A 20327-nucleotide genomic window follows, 5' to 3' on the forward strand; every position below is an offset into this window, starting at 1 on the left:
CCAATCCAGTCAACTTCTGTCTCTCCCGTCTAAAACTGAAGTCCAAAAGGCCTCGTCCGAGGAGATATCCACTCCCTATAAATGCTGCGATGCCTAGATGCCCTGCGCAAACTGACACCTAAAGAATAGGTGGGAGCAATTTTCCTCACCCATGTCAGAGACAGCCAATGGGAGCCCATCTCCGCCGATAGACCCTTGTGACCAGCCTTCCTCACCTCAGTAACCAACTCAAGAGCCGTACTTTAAGGGGGACTTTGCATGTCATCAACATGTGGCAGGCCTTACGGGTTGTCTCGTCATCCAGAGCTGTCCCTCGGATTTTCGGATATGCATCTTTCATTGAGAAAGACGGCCCCCGCCACATCCAACCATCGTGGGAATTAACTACTGGTCTGAATGGTAGAAGTGCCTCTTGTAGCCTCAACGCTCCTCAAACCGTTGCTCTGATAAAGCTTTTGTCAACATAGGTTCCCAAGCCTCATCCCAACTTTTCCTGACCGTGGCCTCTGGATACCTCGCAAGAGCAAATAGGCTTGGGAACCTCAAATTCATGGAGCCGTGATTGGACCAGTTGTCTGGCCAAAAACAAAATGTTGCCCCATCTCCCAATCTGGGCTCAAAAAACTCACGAATGTGAGGTATGGCTTGACGCAGACCACTCCAGAAGGGGGACTCTCCACTTACTCTAGCCCAGCGTCTCTCCCAATCTATCTCGGAGCCATACCTGTTTCTCAGGACGTTGAATACCAGCCCCTCCCCTGAAGTTGCAATCCTTTCCACCCACTTGGTCAAGAGTGCCATATTTATTGATTCCAGATAAAGGATCCCCAACCCTCCTTGCTTTACTGGTCTGCATAGAATCTCCGACGCTACAAGCGGCACCTTCTTTTGTTCTTCCTCTTCATTGCCTCCCCAGAAGAACCGTCTCATCGGCCCCTCCAGTCGATTTACCATTCCAGCTGGTGTTTTAAATACCATAAGTAGAATATCGGGACCGCAGAAAGCACTGACCGTAGAAGCACCAGCCTTCCCCCTTTGGAAAGCACTCTCTTCTGCCATTCCTCTGGCTGCCTTTCTACTTTCTCAACCACCGATTGCCATTTAGCTGCTAGAATATGCCGCCCTGTCAGCGGGAGACCCAAGTAACATCGGGAGCAATCCTTGAGGTGTGCCTAAAGCTCTAGCACATTGTCTCTTTCTCTTAGGTAATTCCGAAGCTCACGAAAGCGGACTTAGTTCGATTGAGTTGCAGGCCTGAGAAGTCCGCAACTAGGTCAAGTAATGCTGATAGAATACGAGCTACTGTCATCGAGCCTTCAATGAAAAACGTGGTGTCATCCTTATACTGCAGAAGAGGGATGCTCTCAGTGTAGCTCTTCTTCTTAAACCCTTGAATAGGCGTTGTTCGCAGGCTCTTAGTGTGCAGGTGGCCAGGGTGTCCACTGTCAGTAGAAACAACAGTGGTGCTAACGGGCAGCCTTGTCGGACTCCCCTTTGTGGGCAAATCCATCCGCCGCCCAGCTCGACCATTGACCGGTATCGAAAAATGAATGAGACGTAACACACCGTTTGACCCAGGTCACCCACTCATCGGGAAATCCGTGTTTGCGCATAACAGACCATAGGAATCTCCAGTCGAGCGAGTCATATGCTTTATCAAAGCCCACCTTCCATATGAAAGCCTTACTCTTGTTTGCCTTCTATGCGGATACGATCTCCCCTGCCACCACTGCACTGTTCACCAATTGCCTACCCGGGATGAAAGCTGATTGAAATGGTCCGATTAGGTCTCTGATCGACACCCTTTTCGGGTTCGCCAGCACCTTGGCGATGATAAGATATATGGAATTTGAAAGTGCAATGGGTCTGAAGTCCCTACGTTGATGGCACAAGAGCGCTTGGGCAGTAGAAATAAGTATGATCGGTTTAGTCATTCCAAGCTATAGTTACCACGCCGGAACTCTTCCAGTGTACTCATCACCTTTGATCCGACCACCTCCCAGAATTCGCTGAAGAAGAATACTGGGAATCCATCGGGGCCTAGTGCACTTGTCATTGAAGCCTTTGATTGCCTTCCGCACTTCTTCCATGAGGAATGGCTTCACCAGCTCATCCTGTGGGACTTGTGTTAACTTAGATGCACTTCTACCGCTCCATTTCCACTGGTTTCGAGCCCTCTTTTAGTCACTTCTCTGAAATGGTTTGCCAGCGTTTCTCCAATCACCTGTATCCCAACAACTTCCCGCGCCCCCGCTTTCAACTGGATTATTTGATTTGAGCGTCGTCTTCCATTTGCCGCGAAATGAAAAAATTGAGTATTGGCGTCCCCATCCTTAAGCCATAGTTGGCGAGATCGCTGTCTCCAATCAAGCTCTAGCTTCTTGTCTTCTTCTTCCACTATCCCTCTGCAGTTTTTTCTCTGTGTCCGCTCAATATCAGTTAGAGCCTGTATATCTTCTAGGGCATCATTTGCTGAACTCGTGTCAGGGCCTCATCTCTATGGCGGTGTAGCTCTTCTCGGATCTTTTTCTTGAATTTTATTAGATGAAAGTGCAAGCCTACCAGTTTGGTGGCCAATTGCACCGTGGCTATGCCCTGGCTGGGTTGAGAGGACAACCATGACATCACTTCTTATCTGAACCCTTTCTCTCACAACCACGATCTATCCATCTTGAAGTATGTGGGTCTGTTTTGACCGACATTATTCTGCCATATAATTAGGACGTGATCCGACAGAGGTTTAGGGAGTGCATGCACATCTGACAACAGGTATTCCTCCAGTAATTCTACCGAGCATAGAAACCTGTCCAGCCGGGAGAGAGTATTAGATCCCCTCGTACTTCTCCATGTGTAGATACGATTCGTCGGGCCCATTTCTTGCATGCCCGCTCTTGATATAAAGGATCAAAACTTCTTGGAACCATCTTGTCCACACGTCCCGTCTGGCCTATCGGCCGACTCCAATGTCACGTTGAAATCTCCTCCAAAAAGCATGGGGTTCCCTTGGAAGAGGGTGACCACGCCCTCTAGCTCCTCCCATTGGATGTGCCTGCGTGCTGCAATAACTAGGCTGTAGACCAATGCCACCACATAGTGACAGTTGTCGCTCCTCTTGATTATAACTGCAGCCACATACTGCACTGTCCAAGACCCTCTTTAGCATAAGTCACCGTGTTCCATGCCACCAATAAGCCCCCTGATCTGCCAACTGCATTGACTTCCACGTAACCCTCCAGGAACCCTCGCCCCACCAAGTTCCACTCTTTGGTATCACACCTATCCAGCATTGTCTTTTGTAAGCATACGACATCGGCCCCCGTTCTCGCAAATACTCTCCCACCACTTCTCTCCCCTCATCACGGAGACCGTGTACATTTGGAGATGCATCTCATAATTGGATTGATGATTGGCCCCCCAAATATCTGCTCTAGTAGGAGCTCCACTCTCTCGGCCAGATCACATCCGGTCAACTGCATGTCGGAGTTCCTCCCTATCATGGCTTCCACTCCTTGGCTCGGAAGAGCTGCAGTCTTTGTCCTCTCACCCACCAACGGACGCGGAACTGCCCTTTCTTGTTGGTCCTTCCGTTCTCAGCTGCATTTGACCCTTTTTCCCTGACACTAGCCATGTCGTCTTACCCTGCTCATCTGTCAAAGCTAATTTCCCCCAACGATATACAATGCCTTTAAACCGGCGGAGATCTTTCTTGCTCCCCGTCGTGTTCTTTGGGCTGCCATTAACCTCCTCACCGGCTGTCTTTGTCCCTCTGTGACCGTTCTTTGGGCTGCCCTTAACCTCCTCCCCGGCTGTCTTTGCCCCTCTGTGGCCGTTCTTTGGGTTGCCCTTAACCTCCTCCCCGGTTGTCCTTGTCCCTCTATGGCCCCATTTCGTTGAACGGGGTCCTTGCCCCTCGGGCTCGCGCGGCAGGGGGACCGCCGGCGGGTGTGGGGGGGGGCGACTGCCGACGGATTATGACCTCCCACATTATCTATAGGACCCTTTGCTAGTAGTGAGAAATATGTTTTTTCGATGACTAGAACACTTTTTTGTCTGTTTGTGATGTTTGTAAAGTACTTGACATTCTTTTCATTGTATTATTTGTCTTTTATTTTTATTCTTCTGTTACATTACAAATCTCAACCAAAAAATTCAGGCTGTGTTCATGACTTGCACAATCGCGGCAATTTATCCCTGTCAACGGTGAGTAAGGTTGTGCTTTGTAGTTTAGGCCTTTTTCTCACTTTGAGATATTTTTGAGTCACTCTATCTTTACAGGGATCTGGTCCACGCTTTAGTAGATAATCTTTCTGCACATTTGGGATATAGCTCTAGGAGTAAGGTGGTTTCTTGGCATTTTCTTTCACAAATTTTGGCATTATTTCTAATGTTGAGTTTGAATCGACTTTGGCTACCCTCATAAGGAAAGTTTGCTTGATTTTTCCACCTTATCATAAGAAACTTTGTTCTGAAAATGTTCAATTACAGTCTAGATATATCCTTTTTAGGGTCAGAAAGGAAACTGAAGTTTCTGTGACTTTTTGTTGCTTTCTTCCTTCAATTTCCGTTGGTATTTTTGTGTAGTACATTTTTTTGAAGAAAATAAGGAAGACCACCCTTAAATGGTAGCCAAACTGCTACCGTTAAAGATGAAAATAATGTACAATCAAGCTACAGACATGACCAAAATGGTCCATTCATCTCTCTCCTAACCAAAAAGACACTAGTGCCTCAATGGTGTGAGTGACGTTCTCCACTGATGCCCGCCTCCCCTTGAACATCACCTCATTTCATTGCAGCCATAATACCCATACACCGCCAGTAGCCTCCCCCATTCCAGCCCGCTCCAGTACCTACCACCCGTGACTGAGGTCCGAAATGCCTCGTCGGAGGAGATATCCATCCCTGGTATCTGCTGCAATGCCCATACTCTATGGGCAAACTGACACGTGAATAATATGTGGGAGCCGTCTTCATCGCCCTGGGCCCTGTCCCCCAATCTTGGGTCAAGTTACTCACGGATGTGAGGTATGCTTTGGCGCAGACTGCGCCAAAAGGAGGACTCCCCTGAACCTTAGCCCACGTTCTCCCCCAATCAGTCTCTGAGCCATATCTGTCCCTAAGGACATTGAAGACTAGAGCCGCCGCTGATGCCACAATCCTTTCCACCCATTTGGTCAGCAGTGCCAGATTCATCGAGTCCATGTGGAGCATCTCCAGCCCTCCGTGCTTCACGGGCCTGTAGACCTCTTCCCTTGCTACCATGGGTAACCCCTTATGCCCATCCTTTTCATTGCCTCCCCAAAGAAACCTCCTCATCAGCCCCTCCAGGCGCTTTACCACGATTGATGGTATTTTAGATACCGATAGTTAGAATATTGGGATCGCTCAGAGCACTGATCTCATTAGTACCAAGCGACCCCCTTATGATAGCACTTTGGTCTGCCATCCCTCCAACCGCCTCTCCACCTTCTCAATCACTGGCTGTCATTCTGTGGTTAAAATACGTCTCCCTTCATGGAAGGCCAAGATAGCTCATTGGTAGAGAACCCCGAGGTGTGTGTAGCGCGTTGGCGCATTGGGCTTCTTCCACCAAAGAGAGTCCAAAGCCCACAAATGCTGACTTGGCTCGGTTGAGACGTAACCCCGAGAAGCAAGTGAATATATCTAACAATGTAGAGAGGGTGTGAGCTTCCGTCACGGATCTTTATATGAAGAATGTTGTGTCATCCGCATACTGGACCAGTGGAATGCCCCCTGGGTAGCTCGTAGTCTAGAAGCCCCTTAATAGACCGCGTTCGCACGCCTTAAAGGTGCAGGTGGCCAAGGTGTCCACTGCCAGGACAAATAGTTACCAGGCTAACGGGGAACCCTGCCTGACGTTCTTCTATGGATGGATCCATTCCCCTTCTGCCTGAACGTTGACCAGAACCTAGAATGTGTGGGACGTAACACAACGTCGTACCCAGAGGGAAGCTCCGCTTTTGCAAAACAGACCATAGAAATCTCCAATCGAGCGAATCATAAGCTTTGGCAAAGTTGATTCCAAATAAAGCCCTTTGTCCCATTTCTGTTCCATGCTGATACAATGTCTCCTACCACTAGCGGACTACCCGGAGCGGATTGAAATGGTCCAATTAGTCCCCCCATTACCACCCTCAACCGGTTAGCCCGCACTTTGGCGATGAGGAGGTATATTGAGTTCGATAAAGCAATGGGTCTAAAATCCCCACGCTCTGTGCAACCGGTCATTTGGGCAACAAAATTAGGTGTGACCTGTTGAGTCGTTCCAAGCCAGACTTGCCTTGTCGGGACTCATTCAAGGTATCCATCACCCCGGATCCCACAATATCCCAGAATTTGTTGAAGACAAAGACAAGGAAATCATCGAGGCCTGGTGCTCCTTCCCCATCCAAACCTTGGATCGCGGCCCGCACCTCTTCCACGAGAAATGGCTTCACTAACTGTTTTTGTTGTTCTTGTGTCACCTTGGATGCACTTCTTCCGCTCCATCTCCATTGGTTCCGAGCCCCTCGCTTGGTTATCTCTTTGAATGATCTGCGAGTGTTCCTCCAACAGCTTGTGTCCCCACAAATTCTTGGTCCCCCACGTGCAGTCATAGTATATGTTTAGAATGCCTCCTTCCATTAGCAACCAAATGGAAAAACCAAGTGTTGGCATCTCCCTCCTCAGCCAAAGTTGTCACGACCGCTGCCTGAAATCAAGTTCTATTTTCTTCTCTTGTTTTTCCACCGCCTCTCTGCATGCTTTCCTTTCATTTTTTTTTGAAATAAGGATAGGGGAGATCACACAAAGTCGGTGATCTTCCCAATGAGATAAAAATATAATTGATAAGTACATGTAGGGCCTAAAAGGCTGGGCAGGGCCTTGGCCCTGGGATTTTACACCATGTAACAGTGAAACCCGCAGCTGCTTGTATCACTGCGTTCGTTGATGCTTCCTGTTCGTTGAAGATGACTTCGTTCCTGTGCAGCCATAGTGCCCATAGTACTGCGAAGGGCCGAACCTGTCCCTCTTGCCCCCTAGGTGCTCCATTTTGTATCGACTCCCAAAACTCCACCTCTGATCAGATATCTACCCCGTTGAGTGTTTCACAGGTCCATACCGTTGGGCAAAGGAACAGTCAAAAAAGAGGTGAGCGCAAGCCTCATCACCTTTTGTACAGATAGCACACAATGCCGACGCTTCTATTAGCCATTTCCTCCGAAAATCCTTCGTCACTATTTTTTGTCGGAAGAGCAGCCAACAGAATATTTTCACCTTAAGGGGGATTTGTTGTCTCCATATTGTGCGACACGTGTAGAGGATCCTCGGCATGCTTTCCTTTCATGAAGTTCGGCATCTACTAAGCATCGGGTGTCTTCAATTGCATCCAACTGCTGGACTCGTGCCAGGGCTTCCTCTCTTCTACAATTTCTTCCTTTGCATATCTTTTTCTTAACCCTGATAAGGTGATGTCGCAGACCTGTCAGCTGGCAGCTAGCCGCGCCGTGGCTGTGCCCAGGCCAGGTAAGGCTATCCACCATGTTGTCACCTCTTCCTTGAACCCCTTCTCACGCAGCCACGATTGATCAAGTTTGAAGTTTGTGGGCCGATTCTGTCCAATGTTAGCCTGCCAGATAGTTGTTACATGGTCCAATAGCTGTCTAGGGAGTGCTTGCACATCGACCAATGGGTATTCGTCAAGAAGTTCCACTGAGAAGAGAAATCTGTCTAGGCGAGAGTGTGGAAGGACCTCTCGTGCTGCGCCATGTGTAAGTAAAACTTGTCGGACCCATTTTGTGCATTCCAGCTCCAGAAACGAAGGACCAAAAGGCCTCCGAGCTGGGATCTTGCCCTCCCGTCCAGAGTCACATTGAAATCTCCTCCAAACAGCATTGGAGTTCGCAAAAGAATGAAGTCACTCCTTCCGGTTCCTCCCACAGCCTGTGCCGTCGGACTGTGATAAGTGGGCCATAGACTGATGCCTCCATGCATTGAAAACTGGCGCTCCTTTTCAACTTTACAGCAGCCACCTATTGTCCAGTCGAGGACCCCTCTTTAGCCAAAGTCATCGTGTTCCAAGCCACCAGTGACCCTCCAGATCTACCAATCATGTTGACTGCCACAAGGCCCTTGAGGAATCCTCGGCCCACCAAGTTCCATTCCTTTGCATCACAGCTCTCCATCATTGTCTCTTGTGAGCAGGCTATTGTGGCCCCCCATTGCTGCAAATACCTTCCCACCACTCCCCGTCTCCCTTCATCACAGAGACCGTGTACTTTCCATAAGACACACTTCATAACTGAACCGATGGATGCCCTCCTTATTGCCTCTCTGGCGTCACCTTCACACATTCAGCCACCTCCCATGGCGTCGGGTGTGTGAGTTGCTCTTCCTCTAACTCGTTGTCATTTCTGTGGTTTGAGGACTCTCTGATCTCCTGCTCCTTGGTGTTCAGCCCCCTCAGTGTTACCCTGTTTGTATCCTGTTGGGTTACCACTTTCTTTGGCCTTCCTTCTGCTATCAAGCGCATTTGACCATTTTTCCTAGTCACCACCCACGTCTTCTTGCCTTCCGCATCTGTCAAACCCAATTTTCCCCGATGGTAAACCACGCCCATAAAACGACGAAGATCTTCATTAGTGACCCACTGCCTTTTTTGGGTGGCTCGTACCCTCCTCCGTCAAGGTCTTAGGTCTTCTCTGGTGGTGTCCCCCGTGGTCGAGGTCGATGTTAGATCCGGCGCTGCGCTCTCACCTCTGGCCTTGTCGATGCTATCTTTGTCTGGTATTACTGCTCCCACCGTGACCTGTCTCCTCCACTGTACTCCTGCGGGGGAACCCTCCATCCCGCCTTGTCGATTGCCAATGTCCGTGGCTGCTCGCGGTGCTGGCAGAGGGGTCCTAGGTCTTAATCTGGCTCTGAAGGTGCCCGCATACTGGTGGGACCAGACCGATCCAGGTATCGAGTCCCCTTCTATCATTTCAACTTTCAATATAACCACACTTGATTCCCATACTCCAACCCTGTGCAGATGATATTTTTAAGTCTCCTAAATGAGGCAACCATATTCTCCAGCGTCGATCCATGGCAATGCAGCAAAGGGACCCCATATGCCTTCCCTAAACTTTTGTCCTCCCATCTGCCCCATGCGTGGGGAGCACCTGATGCCATCTCACTTTGTGGCTTCAGCAACACGCTGCATCCAACCGCAGACCGAAACATATTCTGCCATTGATACCCCTCGAAGAACTAGGGTGTTAGTATCTAGTCTTTTTAATTCTGCCTCCTCTAACTTCCGAAATTTTTTCTGTATGCCTTTGCGGACCTCCTCAATCCCAGGAGAAACCTCTAACATTTCCCCACCAAGCATTTTAGGAGAATAATATCGACAGTGCCCTTCCCTTCTGCAACTAGGTGAGCTGCTTGCTGGTCCGGGCTTCAGCCCGGTTGAACCCTCTGCGCATGGCATCTAATGTTTTCTCCGATCCCTGGACGCCAAATTGCCTGGCAGTGACCTGCCCCTCTGCACCTGCGGCAGATGATTGGCTCTCTGCATTCTCTTGCGTGGGTCCCAGCGCTATACATCTGATCATTTATTCTCCTCGATGGTAGGTCCTTGAGGCGTCAATGTGCTGTGTCTTTTGGGCTGTCTTTTTAGTGCCACGGGATCTCACCACCACCCATCCTTCTTCATCGTCTGCTCTATATGTCACTCCACGTGCACCAACTAAAACTTCTCGCCATGACAGCATGTCAGATTTTCTCAGGCCCATATGCTGAGAGCTGCCGCAGGGGAAACCCTCTTCTTCACGCCGGAAGTCCTTGCTGAGGACATCCCTGTGTAAGCTCAGCCCTGTTTTCGATTTTCATCGCTTCAGGCCACCCCCTCGCTGAATCCGCCTCGGATGTCGCCCTCTCGATCAAGTTCTTTGCCCCAACATCTCATTGTACGGCGCGCCAAACAATTTCACTCGATGTCGGGATACTCTCCTCGCGGCAGATCTCTCTCCCGGCTGCCGACGATGGGTCAGTCGCCACGCCAGAGGGCTTCTCTCCGCTGCCACTCTGCCATTTTCCGCCACTCCACCATTTTATGTAGTACATACTTCAATTTCTGTTGTCATAAATAAAAGGGTCTTTATTAGAAAATGAGTCATATTAATTGTAAGGAGTATTCCAAGAATCTGGGAGGTTTCCTTGAATAATTTAGTTTTGAACTGATTCATTTATCTCATTTTTTGAACTTGAATTTGGATGCTCTGGCGCTCCTTTTCTTTTATGTATCTGCTCATTTAGTTAATTTATTACTGGACAAGTAATAAATTAACTAAATGAGTTAACTAAATGAGTTAATTCTTGACGTAGTTCGATTTTTCCTGATCTGTTCATGGTGTGAAGGTCTGCGAGGTTTCTTTTACGAGATATATCCATTATTTTCAAAAAGCGTGTCCAAGCATTCATGCAGCTTTTTTTGTTTCTTTTCCTTATTTAAATTGTCTCTCTTTCTCCTGTAATATCTTTTTTATTTTGGACGCCTTAGATTATCATCTGGTTCTTGTATTGAATGTGATATTGGTCTGACAAAGAGTGTGAATTATAAATTCCTTTTTTCCAGTATTTTGAAGTCCTCATTGGTCCTCTTATATACCTTTGGACTACGTGCAACTTGAGCTTGGCTTCACTGTTGGAGGTAATGGCAGACATAGTACAAATGACTCATTACATTCTACTTTGAATATAGTAACTTTGTATTTTTTTTGTTTTTCCGTGTTTGATCCAAGTCTGTCTTTTCTTGGCTTATTGATACAGTTTATGGGTTTCGGTTACTTTGTATTGTGAATATTGGTCCATTCCTTTTTGTTTGTTGAAAAAGTAAATGGAAGTTCTTTTATTAATTAGAGGTCCTTGACTGAGCCCTTGAAGCTCTCAAGGCTTGGGTTTTCTTGATGCGAAGTGGTGAGAACATCTATTGACTAGATTATTATAGTTGCTATAAGTTTTCTTTCATATTCATGGATACAGACATAACTCCCAAGAAGGGGAAGAGAATGGAAGTATTGAATTGAAATTTTTTGTAAACTTTGATAAAGGATTTCTACACGACTTTGAGAAAGTTTTGGGATGAGGGCAAATTATTTCTTGATCCTTGACCTCTTCTTTTGAGAAAGGATAATCAGATCATCTTTATGTGTTGGGTCCAATGTCGGTGCTCCCTTGCCACACTGTTCTTCTTTCTTAGAGAAGCGAGAAAATGATCTGCTACTGTGCGAACCACCGTTCCAAATATTTTTTGTCTGTTGTCTTCCCTTTGCTGTTAGTTGGTAAAATCTTGTATTTGCGTCTGTTGCCTGTAGCAACAGTTGTCTGGACCTTTGTCTCCAGTCCAGCTTGAGCTTCTTGTCTTCCACAGCTACCACACCCTCCACTTGCTTCGTTCCCTTGCTTCTTCTTTCAAGTACCGTGTTTGATTTTGTTCAAGGCCTCATTCCTGGTCTTCTTTCTCATGTATGTGCTTGTGGAACTCCACGAGGTGGTGTCACAGTATTTGAATTTTTGTGGCTAGTGTTCCTGTCTCTTAGTTGGGGCTGTGATGAGCACTTTTTCTTCACCTCTTCTTCAAAGGCAGCCTCCAGTAGCTATGACCTATCAATCTTGAGGTATGTGGCCCTCCTGATCACATCGTTTCCAGCCCGTACAATTGATGTATGGTTTGATATTGGGCGGGGGACTGATCTCACGTCTGCTAAAGGGAACCACTCCACCAACTCCATTGAGCACAAAAAACCTATCCAAACGCGACACCCTGTTGTGACCCATGGTGGTTCTCCCTGTGTGGGCCCCATTTCTTGGAGTGATTTCTTTAAAATTAACCAAAAAATCCTCTGAATCAGCCTATCTCCCTCTAGCGTTGTTCGGTCGGCCTCTTGCTTCTAATGTCAAATTAAACTCTTCACCCGACAACATGGGGCACCCTGCCAACTCCCTCCATATCTCGCATCTCCGTTTGGCACTGGCTGGGCCGTACACTGAGACTATGACTGTCTAACATTGTTTAATTTGCACTTCAGCATGGCTGCTGCAGCAAACTAACCGGTCCACATTGCCACGTTTGAGAACATAGCCTCATCCCATGCTACCACCATTCCTTCGGACGGGCCAACTGCTAGCTCAAGGGAACCTATTCCCATGAGCTATGTGTCGCCACCAACCAGTAAGTTCCCTCCTGTTGGGATGTCCTCCGTCTCTGAGGTAGTGGCGTCTTGGAACCCCCAGGGTAACCTCGACATCCTTCGGGCCTGACGTGCACTCCCTTTCTAAATATTGGCATTCTCATGAGTTTTGGCAGCCACACCTGGCTGCCTTCCTGTTGGTGGTGGCAGTGGTATCGATAGTGTAGCTTGTCCTCCGATGTCCCTAGAAGTGAAGAATATGTGGCTGTGTGACTTCGTAGATCCCCTCTACCTCCAGTCTCACTTTGTTAGTACTTCGCTTACTGTCGGGGTTCCTTTTGTGTGTAACCTCCATTACAAGTCAACCCATGTAGGCCCCTTGTCGGCTATTCATCACTTTGGTAAGCAAGCAAGTGTGGACCACTTATCGGTGGGTCGCCATACCTTCAGTCTCAGGTTTTGGAGGCCAATGTCCGGACTCCTTCTATGGCTTCTCTAGGACAATCCGTTTGTCAGTGTCCTGTCCCTATGCATTTGCGTCATTGCAACATTCCATGACACTCCCACGTAGTGTCTGATTCTCAAGCATCTGTAGCAACATTCTTCCTTTCCCAGAGGACATATTTCTGCCTTCTCTAGAATTGGAAGTTTTCCCATAGGCCTTGTTGCACCTGCCCCAACTCAGGGGTTCCAAATGTGACCTCTCCTATAAGGCACCCTATAAGAACATCATTATATACTTCAATATCACCCTTCTTCTCTTGACTGTTCACCTGCCCCCGAGATGCCCCATGTTTTGTCTCGCCAGCTGTGGGAGCCCTGGGGCTTCCATCTCTCCTTACTCCAATGGGACAATTCTCTTGGTAGTGGCTGGTCTCTCTGCATTTATGGCATACTATAGAGCCTCTACATTCCTGTGCGTGGTATCCTTGTTGGAGACATCTGTAGCACGTCACTCTCCTCCAATTGCTGATTGTGATGGACTTACTTTGTATTGCTCTCTTCCGACGTGGTCCAACCTCCACTCATCCTTCTTCCTCAGCCTCAGTTTGCATGACATTGTGCCCAGAGGGCATTAACCTGCGGATACATCGAACTGGTGCTGTATGGCCAGAACATCTAGACCGCTGACACTGATCCCGTTGCTGCGCTAGAGGGCGAGCATGCCTTATTCCTTTACTGTGTGGTTGCAGAAGTCTATCAACCACTGAGAACACAGCTTCCTGGACAGCCTACCAAGCCCCATGATGGCGGTGTTGCACTTTGGGGTCTGCAGCAGCAACTTCGCCTGTTTGATTGACATGGCGACAGTGTGGACGAATCCTTCTGTCAGCGCCTCGACCATCAGATCTCTCTCGACTTTACCCAGCCGGTCGCCTCGTTGCCATGGTTGTTGATTCTTGTTAGGTGCCGGATAAGATTCTCCAGCGTTGTTCAAATTCTTTGGCCACAGGGTGGGGAAGAGGGCCCTCACCACACAACACTGGCGGTGGCCGCAAGAACAGTGCCCAAAACACAAGAATCAGGAAAGTTGTCAAGAGATCTCCAAGAATGGAGAAACCCTGACCCCTTCTCCAAGATACACTATTTGTCGAGAGAGGTATATGGCTGGCAGATCTTCTGTGATGCTAGAGGAAATTTCTCGCGAACTCCAATTCTCCGATTAATTCGTCCTTGATTTCTCCCTCAAAACTGTTCAACCCACTGCCAGATGACGATCTTTAATTTGATACACTATTTGTCGAGGGAGGTATATGGCTGGCAGATCTTCTGTGATGCTAGAGGAAATTGCTAGCGAACTCCAATTCTCCGATTAATTTGTCCTTGTTTTCTCCCTCAAAACTGTTCAACCCACTGCCAGATGACGATCTTTAATTTGATAAGGATAGGAATCTCCACTACTTCGCTGAAGAAACTGTAGCTCCCTGTCCTCCAATAATCAAGAAATAATTTGCCAGGAGATCTCCAAAAATCGAGAAGCCGTAGCTCCCTCTCCTCGAAAAAACAAGAAATAGTTTGTCAAGAGATTTCCAAGAATTGAGAAGCCGTAGCCCCCTCTCCTTGAAGAATCAAGAAATAATTTGCCCATGTTGCCTTTCAATTTACTTCACTCAATCTAGTCCAGTTTTTGTATGATAATGATGGATGGATTTGAAATGCATGCATACATTTGAATGGTTATCTCTTGGGAACTGCAGCAGTGAATACAATTTTCTGAAGGCCTCCTTCAATTTACACATGGTGTTTGTCTATTTACTAAAGACCTGTGTCAAATTAATTTTTTTTGAAGAAAATTAAGGAATATCAACAAATCGTTGATCAAAATGAAACTAATAATATATATGATTGTGAAACATTGATAAGCGACCAGTAGTCCCCCTTGCATCCTTCACTTCCTGCTAAGCGAGTATGAGATACTATTCTCCAAATCATGTATTACCGAATGCGGCAACATGGCCCTTTGCTTAAACACAACCTCATTGGGATGCAGCCATATTGCCCAGAGCACCATGAGGAGCTTTCCCCACTCAATGTGTCCAACACTCTGGAGTGATCTTCAGCATTGCTCGTTGGATGTTGCATTCATGCTGATTAGCTTCTGCATCTCCAAATTGCCTGCGCGAAAGAACACTCGAAAAACATATGAGAGTAGTCTTCATCATTTTGTGCTCACATGGGCGGAATTCTGGTGTGCAGACAGTTTTAGTGGAATCAATTATTGGCTAGAGATTGCACTTTGGCGATGATATCTTGGTGAGTAACTCAGTTTAAAACATGGTTGCATGCTGACGGTGATTGTGGCTTGCAGATGGTATATCAACGAAAGGAGGTTGTGGAGGATGTGACTCAATGGTTTAGAGGAGGCTCTAATGCCTTGAGTAGTAACATAAAATAGAAATCATGATAAGAGAGAGCCCAGAGTGTATATGTCTAACATAAAGTAGAAGGAGAGGAAGGCTGATGTGGGCTTGGGCCTATATAAGTTGACATGCATACAGTAGAAAGGTTTTTGGTAAGATAACTTGAGCAAGAGACCAGTTTTTGATTGATCAGTTATGGTTTCAGAATGTCAAAGTTATCTCAGTGCTTGGTTTCTATGGTTACTGAACTGAAATTGTGTTTTTCAATTGTTCAGGTTCGAGATTTGTTTGTTGTGGGAGCAGAGCCTAAGGAATTTTTACAGTTGTGCTGCCCGTGGCTCATCACAGTGTTATTAATTAGGGACGATCTGCCTAATCTTAATTTTGTTTCTTCGGTAAGTGTATGAATTATTTGCATGATTGATGGAACTGTTGATTGTAATGTGAAGATTTTGTTCTGGCCACCTTTTCTTCAATAATTTGCATTTATGATGCTTAATATGAGAATATTTTGTTACACTGTTTGCATTTGATATCTGGAACCCTGGGTTATCCATGTAAATGTTTATACAAAAGTTAACTTTCTTAACATTTGCGAGTGTTTTGATTTATTTAAGATATTGCTGCCAGCGTCATGCTGGTTAGAAACATCAGAGCTGCAAAAAGGAGTACTGTTTCTAGAACCTAGGAAATATAAACATGTACGAAAAACATGTACGAAAAGGAATAACAGTTTTATCACTGTGGTGGAATGACATTATTTCTGTAAAATTCAGAATCCTAATTACGTTGCCTTTCTGGCAGGGCCTTAGACAGAGTTTCCACCAAGGAACACCTTAGGGGTAGGGAGAATTGAATTTGTAACCAATGAAAGCACAAGGGTATGTGACAAGTTAAAATAAGAACATCTCTCTAAAACCTTAGTGTGAAACCATTAAAGTGTGGACAAGGAGAGCGGGTAAAGATCTTTTGAAGTTTTATTTTTGTGGCTCCATTCTTTCTGTGTATGCTGACATTAGGACTGATGGATGATGCTCTTCTGGGAAGGTATGTGACAGGAGACCTAATGATTTTCGGCATAATCTGATTTCCAGATGTGACGGATCTTGACAAATTGAGTTTTTATCTTTTCACAAAATGAAAAGAAGATGGAAAAAAGCTTGGCGTAATCATTTATAATTTAAATCCATGTAATATGAGAGAAATCATCCTTAGAAATTATTGGACAACAGTACTTGAGTTTCAACAAAAGTTGTGTGGCTTTATTTACTAAAATGGTTCCAAACCAATGTATGGAGTTCGGCTCCATCATTTAGGGTAGTATTTGTGCTTTTGGAGGGGCCTAGGAAATAAACGTAACAGAGGTTCCTGAGATGTGGCGGTGGTTCAGAATAAGAACACAAGTGGAGATAAGCTGGATGATGTAGGGATCAATAGAATTTTGGATGATGTAGCTTGTTAATACATCTGCTCAGGGTCTGTAGTTTTAGTTGTAACTGAGGTATCCACAAGACCTTCTCTTTGGTAAATGTGATAGACTGATGAAAGGAAACATCAGCATTATTTCCTTTAGTCGCGCTAACTGCGGAGGATGACCATGAAGATCATGGAGGTATCCTTAATGTCATTTTTGCGACCAAAATGAATACATGATACACCATGACCATGTCTCAGACCATGATCACTGGTACCCTGACCCTTACCACTGTGACTATTCCCACGTAATGAAACCTCAGTTGGAACAACAGGTGTTAGCTGAGGGCCCAGAATCGGTCATGGTGGTAGCCTCGGCCACGGTGATTGCTCATGAAACGTGCCTAAACAACTCTTGTAATATCTAGCTGAGAACAACTTCATATGTTTGCTGCTAAGTTTCATTTTTTCATAAATATTCAATGGTTTGGAGAGTAATTGAATTTATTTGATAGGGACTGTGCAAATGGTAATATAATCTTATCAAAATGTACATATTCCACTGTAGGGAATTCACAATAAAATAGGAAGAAAGGAGAGAGAAATTCTTAAGTAGCCAGAAATAAAAATCAGACTTAAGTTCTGAAGTAAAATTATGAGAAATCTGGAGAAATCTCTGTTCCAAAAGTTAAAAAAATCCTCTTTTAAATTTATTTAAGAATGGTTGAATTCATGATTTCTTTGAGCTGCTGCCTGGCCGTTTCTTCTGGTTCATTATTCTATTTTGTATATTTTGTGAGATGTTGATGAATACGTGTTATTCTTTGTTAGGTGTTTCATGTTAAATTATATATTTATTCTCTCATCTATTTCTTTTGATTCAGGTCTCTGGCCAACCATTATCTGTACTTTTCCAAAAGCATTTTGTTCATGTGTTTTCTATCTGCATTGCACTACGTTGCAACGCAAGCGGTCACAAGGAAACAGTGGATTTTGTATTATCTGCTTCAATTTTGCGTGTTGCTGAAATTTCTGAGTGTGAGCGTGATGACTTAATCAGAAGACACTTGGTTTGTATCTCTTTTTTTTCATTTGTATCCCTTAAATGTGTGTTGAATCGAGGATATATATTTTTTCGCATGAAAATTTAAATATCAGGTTTTTTGCGTGTAAAAGTTTTTAATTTGTTTTTTGGTATTATCTTTCTGTACTTAATCTGTGGTTTGATAACTTTTGATCTGGTTTTAGATGGGCAATTTCCAGGATGTCTCCAATACAGGAGATTATTTGATTGTCTTCAGTTGGAAAGACCTCAATTGGATTTTTGTACATATTTGTTTACTTGTAATCAAGTCTGTGAAATACTTGGTTTGTTCAGGGTTTGAGGGTTTTCTGTAATCAAAGAATATTATTGTCACTGATGGATCAATTGACTCGGCCGAATCATTGGGCCACGGAAAATCGGCGAAAATGTCTAGTAGGATGGATAGGTTCTTAGCCTTCTCAGCCCTCTCTATGAAAAACAAGGTCTCGCCTCCTTTTCATCCCCCTCTATTGGCTCCTTGACATTTTGGGAGAAGTACCTCTTAAGGACAGTTCCAAAATTTCCTTGTTGAAATTCCTCGGTGGGCATTACCTTTGTCTTGATTCTCTCTCGAAATACGCTGTAAAAAAGACCTAGGAGACCATCCAGCTCCCGCGCTCCTTCATTGTTCAGTCCCTAGTTGGCAGAAAGGTCTTCTGCCTCTGGGAAAGGATGGACCAGCTCTCCCTATTGTGCTGCACTTACTATAGTTTATCCTCTTCCGCTTCACTGCCATTATTGTTTAGCTTCTCGATTTACTTAGTCTATCACTTAGTCTAGTTGTCATTAAAAATCTTAGGATGAACAGTCCTCACTGTGTCAACAGCTTGGGCACCCTCAAACTCTTGGTCGTGCACCTTCAATATCTGTTTTGTTCAACTCCTCCTGTTTACCATGAGATGTAAGGATATTGTGTTAGCATCTACCCCTTTAGCCACAATTGTTCAACCTCCTGCCAATCTATCTCCACTTTCTTATCCTCTGCTAATGTCTTTCTATGTCTATTGTGTTCCCTTTCTTCCTCATGTGATAGACTTCTGACATCTTCCAGGTCCTTGAAGACCTTGATTCTGGCTAAAGCATCACATCGTCTTCTATGTTGCTTCTCCCGTATATGTATTCTCAATTCCTCAAGATGGTTGCATAGACCTCCAAGGTGGCTGTTAGACAGGCGACCCCTGCGGTAGACCTTTTGTCTATTATCTTGATATCCTATCCTTGAAAACCTCTAGGAGACAAGATCTGTTCATTTTGAAATATGTGATTTGCGAGGATATCTATTGTGAATGCCATGTTATCAGTGTGTGGTGTGGGAAAGATTGAGGAAGTGACTGCACATCCACCAGCCGGAAATTCTCGAGGAGCTTCAAGGGGCATATAATGCGATTTAACTGTGTTTGAGGTGGAGGGCCTTCCGAGCTCCTCCATGTGTTTGTGCCATTCCTCTGTCCCATTTCCTTTAGAGACTCCGTAGGGATGAGTGCCCAGAATTCTTCAGATCTTGGGTCCTTTCCTCCTGCACCATTAGGTTTGTCTTCTGCCTCAAACATCACATTAAAGTCGCCTCCGAACAGTATAAGTAACCCTTTTAAGACTACATTTGCCAGCTCTCCCTTGAGGGATGCCTTGAGAACCTTGTTCACCGACTGGTAGGCTGAGATGACCACCAACTGAAAGTTATCCCGTCTCCCCTTCAGTTGTACCACTGCCATGAACAATCGTGTCCAACAGTCTTCTTTAGTAAAAATGTATCTCATTCCAGGCCACCATCAGTCTTACGGATCTTCCTACCGCGTTCACGGGCAAGTACCTATACCACCCTCAATTCTCTCATTACATGCCACACGCTTTTCTAACATGGTCTTCTGCAAGCACAACACATTGGCTTCCCTTTCACGTTGCCATTATCCTCTTCTCTGTTCATCACGAATTCCTTGCACATTGCATGAGATGCATTTCGTGGGCGTTCTGGATCAGCCCCTTGTTGGCTCCGCTCCTCAGGTATCTCACTCCATCTGCTACTGCGTGGACCTGAGAGTTGGAATTCATATCTTCTTATGACCTGCATTTGAATCCCATCTCATCCACTTCAGTACTGTAGTATACTTGGCCACCTCTGTGTTCATCGCGTACATGAGATTCTTGTCTTTTTGATTCAAGTCTCCATGGCCTGGACCGGTCTCTTCATCATGTCCCCTTTCTGCTACCTTCATACTTGTCTCATTCTACTCCATTTTTTACTTAGCAACAGTGGTCTGCCCCTCTCGGTTTCCCCATTGCTCTACTAATTGACCTGCTCTGCCGGATTCCACAAAACGTAGGCAACCTTCTTCCTCAGCTACCAACCATACCTTTGCGCCCATCCCATCCAGTACATGCCAACTGTTTTCTTATATAACAGATGAGTTTGCCAAATATATCCACTTTGATAACCAGACTCCCTCACATTCAGCTTGGTTCCTCCCTCACATTCAGTCAGACCAGCAGGATGTTTGCCATCTAGGATGACTGTCTCATCATATAAATCTGTGGCCGTCTGGGTCTTCAGCTGGGCATTTGGTGCGGTATCCTTCAGCTGTGTGCCATCTGCTTGTGGGTTTTGTGTCATCAGAGACACTCTAGATGCCATGGCCTCACCGATGTCCTCTCTGTTAGTGGTCACTGCCCCGTTGGGTTCTTCATTGACTGTCTCCACCATGGGCAGAGCCTCCAGCAGTTGGGGGTATGTTGGCATGTTTTGCTAATCATTCGGCACGCTCATGCTGCATCTAAGTCGATATGATTGCCTTTACCTAG

General features: G+C 45.8%; 1 protein-coding gene across 3 annotated transcripts in view; it reads left to right on the top strand.

The window, feature by feature from the left end:
• ATM (Serine/Threonine-kinase ATM-like protein) overlaps positions 1-20327 on the top strand; it is a 131384-nt gene that overhangs the window by 40493 nt on the left and 70564 nt on the right. For 2 of the 3 annotated variants that reach the window (XM_078574924.1, XM_078574922.1), the window contains exons 27-31: positions 4154-4200; positions 4276-4339; positions 10619-10693; positions 15310-15429; positions 17332-17517. In XM_078574924.1, coding sequence (XP_078431050.1) covers positions 4154-4200; positions 4276-4339; positions 10619-10693; positions 15310-15429; positions 17332-17517 — 492 coding nt within the window. The remainder of the gene's footprint in view (positions 1-4153; positions 4201-4275; positions 4340-10618; positions 10694-15309; positions 15430-17331; positions 17518-20327) is intronic. The other variant, XM_078574923.1, reaches the window with a different exon arrangement.

This window comes from Wolffia australiana, chromosome 5 (assembly GCF_029677425.1).
Source record: "Wolffia australiana isolate 7733 chromosome 5, ASM2967742v1".
In the NCBI taxonomy this organism is placed as follows: domain Eukaryota; kingdom Viridiplantae; phylum Streptophyta; class Magnoliopsida; order Alismatales; family Araceae; genus Wolffia; species Wolffia australiana.